Source organism: Jaculus jaculus, chromosome 5 (genome assembly GCF_020740685.1).
Source record: "Jaculus jaculus isolate mJacJac1 chromosome 5, mJacJac1.mat.Y.cur, whole genome shotgun sequence".
Lineage (NCBI taxonomy): Eukaryota > Metazoa > Chordata > Mammalia > Rodentia > Dipodidae > Jaculus > Jaculus jaculus.
In genome coordinates, this window is record NC_059106.1 from 36,916,158 (window position 1) to 36,923,269 (window position 7,112).

Sequence of the window (7,112 nt, forward strand, 5' to 3'; positions counted from 1 at the left end):
AAGGTGGCAAGTAGGGGTGCTTCTGCCTTAACCTAGGCAACCTTCACTGTATCTCAGCATACCTGAGTTTGCCCCACAGGCCCCCTCATCTGATCTTTTTTTTTTTTAGTATTTTTTTTTCTTTTTTGTTCTTTTGGTTTTTCAAGGTAGGGTTTCACTATAATCCAGGTTGACCTGGAATTCACTATATAATCTCAGGGTGGCCTTGAATTCATGGTTATTCTCCTACCTCTGACTACCAAGTTCTGGGATTAAAGGCTTGTGCCACCATGCCCAGCTTTTATTTAGCATTTTAAAAATATTATTTTTTATTTACTTGAGAGAGAGAGAGAGAATGGATGCACTAGGACCTCTAGCCACTACAAACGAACTCCAGACTCATGCACCACCTTGAGCATCTGGCTAACTTTGGTCCTGGGGAATCAAACCAGGGTTCTCTGTCTTTGTAGGGGAATGCCTTAAGCACTAAGCAATCCCCCCAGCCCCCTCTTTTTATGCATTTTAAAAAAATATTTTAAGAGAGATAGAGACAGAGAAAGAGGCAGATGAGAGAGAATAGGTGTGCCAGGGCCTCTAGCCTCTGCAAACAAACTCTAGTCACATGTGCCACCTTGTACATCTGGCTTACATGGGTACTGGAGAATTGAGCCTGGGTCCTTAGGCTTTACAGGCAAACACTGTAACATCTATTCAGCCCTCATCAGAGCTTTTAGACCACATCAGTACTAAGGTATCTCGGCCTCCTCCCCCACCCCTGCCCCAAGGCCAGACGGGCCCTAGGAGAGATCTAAGGCCACAGGCAGTGCTGAACAGGGACCTCCATGGACACTTACCTTCATTCTCAGGGTCAAGAGAGCCCCCAGCAGGTGCAGAAGTTGGCAGGAATCTCAGCTGGCTTTTCCCACCTACTTCACTGGCTAGAAGCCTGACTGGAGGCCTTGTGAAGGGGATTCACTCATGCCCCTCAGTGACCACACTGTTCTTTGTAATCACCTATGAATAACCCCCTTCTGCTCACTGCACATACCCCCCAGTCCGTATTTCAGTTACCCAGTTCCCACCTCCACCAACAAAATGATCAGGCAGCACCCAAGGGTGATAGAGAAGGAAACTCTTTATTGCTATGACAAGTGTTAACTTGGAGAATGGTCCTTCCAGCTTCTCTCCAGTGTGAGTTGGTAGCTCCTCACGCAGTGCCCTTTCAGATCACTCATGTGCCCAGAAGGAGCCCGGAAAAGCTGGAGCTGCTCTGGATGGTGAGGACTGCACCAGAACTGTTGTCCACGAACACTGAGGCATACTGTCCAGCCTGAAGGCATCACAGTGTCAGTCACCCTAGTAGCCTGCCACCCACAGGAAGAGCAGATAAATCCAGCACCCCAACAGATGAGCCACCATCCATGCAAGTCTAGGAACAGCCCATCAGGCAGTCCACACCCAGGTAAGAGGGTCCAGGGGTTTGGAGTGACTGACTATTTGCTCTAGGTACAAGGCAATCCTAGGCCCCAAGCTCACCCACCTGTTGCCAGAGCCTGTCCTCACCTGAAGCTGCAGCAGCCCCTGAACCTGCACTGTGAAGACTCTGCTATTGCTCTCCAGACCTGAGACAGTCTCCAAGGACCTGAGCAAACACCACAGAGCACGGGTGAGGAAGCTGCTGGCCCATGGACACCACTCAAGGGGCTTAACTAGAACCCCAGTCCAAGAACAGATCCCAAGGGCTGTGACCTGAAGAAGGTAGCAGGGCTCACTCACGTGTGGCTATGGCACAGGGACTCGATACAGATAAGGACACGCACAGTGTCCCGGGTACGCAGCCGGCCCCTGCCCTGCAGCTCACTATGATCTGTGGAAACAGTGGTGGGTAGGGGTTTCAGGACACTGCTGAGGACAGGCTCAAGATGGTTAGGGATGGGGAGAGTGGCTGTGCAACCCCACAGCAATAACATCCTTATTCAGTCCAGGTCCCTGAATGGATTGGGCAGCATCTCTGAGGTACTCACCCTTGAGGGTTAACCCACCCAATCACCCCCATTACACACACAGGATGGCTCACCCACGTGCAAGCTGGTAGAGAACTGGAAGATGGCAGAGACTGGGGCTGTGAATCGGCCCAAGGCCAGGCTTAGGCCAGATCCCCGCAGAAAGGCACCCTGGGAAGTGGGCTGTGAGGAGTGAAAGGTGAGTGGCTGAGTGCATGATCTAGACCCTCTCACCATGCACACCCCAGCTGAAAGAGGTACCCACAGCCTGACCCCCAAGCAAGTCTGTCCCGGGCCTCATTCTCACAGTGAGGACAGCACAGACCCATGTATCCACACCCATGTAGGCCTCAGAGCACAGGTTCCAGACTCCAGGTGGGTGGTCAGGGCCCCCAAAGCCCCATAGGAATGGCCACTTCAGGCCCCACCCTTATCTTGGTACGAGGTAATATCGAGGCACATTCTGGCTTTCCAGTTGAAAGAGGCTGCCCCTCGCCCTCTGCACTGGCTCCCCTAGGGCCCAATGCAGGCATATGCTCAGCAACTGTCCAGTGATATCTGTGTGCTCAGCTTGCCCACCTGCATCCTGTCCCCAGCCACTAAACCCTTTGGTGCATGAGTCCCAAACATATCAGGACTGTCCTAGCCCATGTCCCCACTCACAGCCTGGAATCCCTGCAGCTCCACCAGTGTCTTTTTGTCTACCAGTACAGGACCCTTCAGCCGGCAGTGGAAAGCCTCAACCACTAGTCGCTGGCTAGGTTCCTGGGGCAACAGTGTGTCTGGTAGAACTGAGAATCGACGTTCCATGGCCTCTGTGGGGAGGACCATTTGGATTCAGGCCCTTCCTAGCCCAGGATGGGCCTCTTGAGCCTCTGGAAGAGTTGGGGGGGGGCAGCCTTACCTTTCAGCATCTCCTGAAATTCCTGCAGTAGGGCCGCAGAGGTGACTTCCACACCAGGAGGACCAGGGGGCCCAGGGGGTCCTGGAGGACCTGAGAGCCCTCTCTAGGAGAAACAGAAGAAAGTGAGCATCCCAGTGGGAGGTTCAGCCACCCCATGCCCTGGGCTCAGATCCTGAGAGGGTCCTGGGAGGACTGGTCCCATAGCAGCCCAAGGTCTTACCAACTTCTTGTCCCGGCCACGGCACCGTTTTCTGGAGGCCCCATCATCTGGCCGTCGGATGAAGTTCAGCCATGTCGTGTGGGCATCTGAAAGCTCAGGCCTAGAGACTTCTGGTGGCTGAAAAGCCAGGGAAGCAGGGCTAGTTTACAGACCACCAGGCCCCTTCCCTGCTCCACAGACATATGTAAACTTCAGGTCAGTGGAGGATGGGGAGGTGTCAGGTACATAGGAAGATGTCACAGAGGCACCTGAAGCTATGACCCATAGGGATTATCCTTGGGGATCAGAACTTGGATGTTTCCATAGAGAGGTCACAGGTAAAGCAATGTCTGGGGCCTCTATGAAACATCAGAACCTGATACTGAGGCACCTTGATTGACCATGACCCCCCTGGCCCTGCTCCGAAGGGCATGCCCAGGCACACAAGGGACTTGAGAGCTTTCTGCAAACCTGATGTGTCTGGCAAGGGATTTGGCCTTGAATAAGGTGAGTGAGCTACAGGTAGGACTATGGCTGGGGAGTGCGCCTAGTAGGGACCAACCACGTGTCCCTGGGACAACTGGGGTGTGCAGGAGGTCCTTATGCCAGGCTGGCAGGAGAAACATGGGATGGAAAGGAGTGTAATAGCTACTGGACCAGTTGGGAGTCTGACTGCTCAGGGAGCTTCCTGTCCTCACCACAGGGCTGAGCCATGGGGTCCTAGTCCATCACAAGGTCCAGTCCCAAGATCAGGGTGGTGTTGGGGACAGGTCCAGCTTTCTAACTGGGAATAAGGATGTTCTTTCCCAGTACACCAGACAGGTACTGATCCTGGGGTTCTGTGGAGGCAGTCATCCCACCTTGGACCCCACCCAGGGACAGGACATCTGAATGCATTCCAATTCTTCACATACCCAATATCTGCTTGGCCCCCTTGCCAACACCTTCCCTCAATACTCTGGAAGAAGCAGGAGCCCTGGCCACACAGTGCAGCAGCCACAGCCAGGTCTGGCAGAAAGAACAGGGACACTTACAGAGTGGGTCCACAGAGGCCTCTCCCCTGCTGACCTGTTCCAAGACTGCCCCTACCCTTTCTTTGTGGGGACATCCCCGAGCAGGGCAGAGCTAACCTGCCACCAGTGAGCTCGGTGGGTACCTCGTCCTTCCTCTGGCATCTAATTGGGATTGCTCAGGACCCTACTCCTGCTAGAAACCCCCATGGAGCTCATGACTCTTGCTTGCTCAGGAACCAGCCCATAGCTCACTCTCCCTCAGCTCTGCTTGGGATTGGGGGTGGGGCAGGGGCTGAGAGACAACAAAGGTGGCTGCCACAGAGATGCCCTAGAGAGGAAGGATGCCAAGATCAAAGGTGCAGAGCTGAGAGGTCCTGTCATGGAAATAGGCGCTCCCTTTCTTGTCCTGGGGAGGCCCAATGGTGGCCAACTGAGACTAGTGCTCTAAGATGTTCACTACGAGAGAGGCTAAGCCCATGACTGAGCATGACAGCAGGAGGGTATTTTGTCTCCAGAGGACTGCAAGGCCAGGGTACTTGCTTACAGAAGCCCAGGCAGACATGTCTACACAGGACTCCTGGGAAGCACAGGGACAAGCTAGCCATGGCATTGGGACACTATGGTGACCCATTTAGCAGTCTGCCTGCAGCCCCTTCCTACCCTCGTCTGTATTGGCAGTTATACCTAATGTCAGCAGGTTGCCTAAAACACACAGACCTAGAGCTTCAAATGATTATTTATAGCCCCACTAGGCGTCCGTCTTCTCCCCAGGACCACAAGTCCCTACAGAGGTGGGCTCCCTAGAGGACAGCTCCTGCGGTGGCTGCAGCAAACCTCACCAAGACAAGAACAGGTCTTAGGCAGAGCATCCTGGAGTGGGAGAGCAAGAACTGCAGGGGGTAGACCTGCCAGTCAGAGGAGAGCTGAGCTGTGCTAATGCTGCACGCCCACGTGCGCCCCAGCCCGCACCTACCTTGGGAGAGCCAGGCAGCCCCTCGTTGTTGGCTGTGGTGACACTGGGGTACTCCATATGCTGGCCTGACAGCCGAGGCCTCTTGGGCTCCCGCCGGGCCACCACACCCCCGAACAGAGTGAGCTGTGGCCAAAGGAGTGCCATAGCAGCGGCCCAGGCCCAGCTCCGCATGGCTCAGTTCCGGCAGCGGCTTGGCTTAGCGCTAAGAGCCCCGACCATGCACTCTCATGGGGGTGGCTGCACTCAGAGCCCCTGCGCGGGGGCGAGGCCCAGGGGCGCGCCTGGCTGCCGCCAGTGCATGTCTGCAGGATGAGCCCAAGAACAGCAGGACCGCGAGGCGGGATAACTCCAGCAGACTTGTGTGGGGCGCGGGCCTTGCCTGAGCGCCTCCGCTGCCGCCAAATGAGCCCTCCCTTCTCCCCAGGGCTAGCAGACTCCAATGGGAGGGTTCACACTGGGCTCATCCAAGGCTGGGAAGGCGGAGCAGGGGCGGGACCCCCCTGATCAACCTCCCCCATTTCTGAAGAGTAGGGGCTGGGCTGTCCAGGAACTACAACTCCATGGCCAAGCAGTCCCTGGCCTCTTCTCATCAAGACCTACTATCTGGCCAAGTTGGAGTGCTGTTAACAACCTCCTGTGGCTCCTTTTAAGTACCCTCAGAACAGTGAACCAAAGTCAGTCACACCCTCAGGAGCTATATACAAATTTCCCAGCCCCTTCTCATACATACTTCATTCAGGTCCAAATACAGCCCCAGCCCTGGCCCCCCAACTTAGGACCCCAGGGAAGCAAGATAGATCCAATGGTCACCAGGCCAAGGCCCCTCCCTAACCACAATGACCCTCCTCCACTGAGATGTAACCTCAGAGCCAAGGTACACCAGGGGGCCATGGCCCATCCCTCTGTATTTTCCCCTTTAGGAGGCACAGAGCTCTTACTGCCTGTCCTCCGGAGAAGCAAAGTTCCTCAGGCTTGTTCCCTGAGAGGGTAGCACAGGCCTAAGCCAGCAGTGAGACCTCTGACCACTGGGATTTTCTTGCTCAGTACTTGTGAAATAGCTGTAAGTCCCCAGGGAGAATCCTTCCCAACCTCCTTCAAGCTGCAGATAGCAGGTCAGTTGGGGCCAAGCCAATAGGCCACTTAAGCTTAGTAGCTATGAAGTAGGAGCCCTTGTGGGGCTGAGCTAGGATTCCCAATAGCCAGCTGTCCCACAGACAAGGGCTCCACTTGAAGAGCACATTCTGGCCCCGGGTGGTTTGGGTCCTGGTGGGCAGCACAGATGTTGACATTAGAACCTCCTCCACTTCCACATCAGAGAAAGCAGCCAAGCAGAACACCCCAGCTCCAGGCCACTCCAACACTCAGAGCTGCCCCAACAGTCAAGGCTGGGGTGGGAGGGTGTGAGAAGTGTTTGCCTCTCAACCTCCTGACTAGCAGGCCGTGTCACCTCAAGGGACAGCAAATGCCAAATCTGGGGTGTCCTTGATACACTGTTAAGCCGTTGAGGACTCAAATGCCTTCTGATTTGTCAGCTGGTAAGCTAGCCCTGGATGAGGGAAGGGATCAGTTACATCCCCATATACATACCCATCCCTAGAGCACCAGCTAAGTTGATCCCTAGAGATGGCCTGCACCAGCACAGGTGAGGAAAGACAGCTCCTGTGACCCATGATTGAGACTCAGGGTGCCTTGGCCCTTAACATTCCTCCTCACAGATGTGACACCTTGTTCTTCTAGGCTGCCTGCATCCTGCTCTTTCTGAATGAGACTGGCAATGGGACCCTCGCTCTGTCCTGCAGTATATAAGCAGATGGGAGGCTAAACGTTGGTCACAGGGAGACACTGCAACAGGGAACAGCCCCAACCAAGTTTGGAAGTAGGGGTAATTTCCACAAGTCACCAACTAGCTCTCAAGCTTCAACATCCTCTCCCCTATAAACTACCTAGAGAATGACGAAAAGGACCATACCTCCTATAGTCCATTTGGGTTCACAGGGACCCTGACCCAGTTGCTGGCACTGGTCCCTCAGGCCCTGCCAGC

General features: G+C 54.8%; 1 protein-coding gene across 1 annotated transcript; it reads right to left on the minus strand.

Moving 5' to 3' along the window:
- Window positions 1-1,096: 1,096 nt before the first annotated feature.
- Window positions 1,097-5,496, minus strand: C1qtnf12 (C1q and TNF related 12). The gene is made up of 8 exons (XM_004657767.2): window positions 5,072-5,496; window positions 3,107-3,223; window positions 2,887-2,989; window positions 2,646-2,797; window positions 2,057-2,165; window positions 1,756-1,846; window positions 1,543-1,621; window positions 1,097-1,309 (listed from the first exon to the last, which is right to left on the minus strand). The coding sequence occupies exons 1-8, from the start codon at window positions 5,240-5,242 to the stop codon at window positions 1,211-1,213; spliced, it is 921 nt and encodes a 306-aa protein (XP_004657824.1). The 5' UTR covers window positions 5,243-5,496; the 3' UTR covers window positions 1,097-1,210.
- Window positions 5,497-7,112: the final 1,616 nt, after the last annotated feature.

What these genes read in the sequence shown, in the direction of transcription:
- C1qtnf12 (XM_004657767.2), bottom strand. Translation starts at nt 5,242, where the DNA reads ATGCGGAGCTGGGCCTGGGCCGCTGCTATGGCACTCCTTTGGCCACAG. An exon ending in CTCTACCAGCTTGCACGTGG is followed by an intron (nt 1,847 to 2,056) that starts GTGAGCCATCCT and finishes CTGTTTCCACAG; the next exon opens with ATCATAGTGAGCTGCAGGGC. An exon ending in AGGGGCTGCTGCAGCTTCAG is followed by an intron (nt 1,310 to 1,542) that starts GTGAGGACAGGC and finishes TGATGCCTTCAG; the next exon opens with GCTGGACAGTATGCCTCAGT.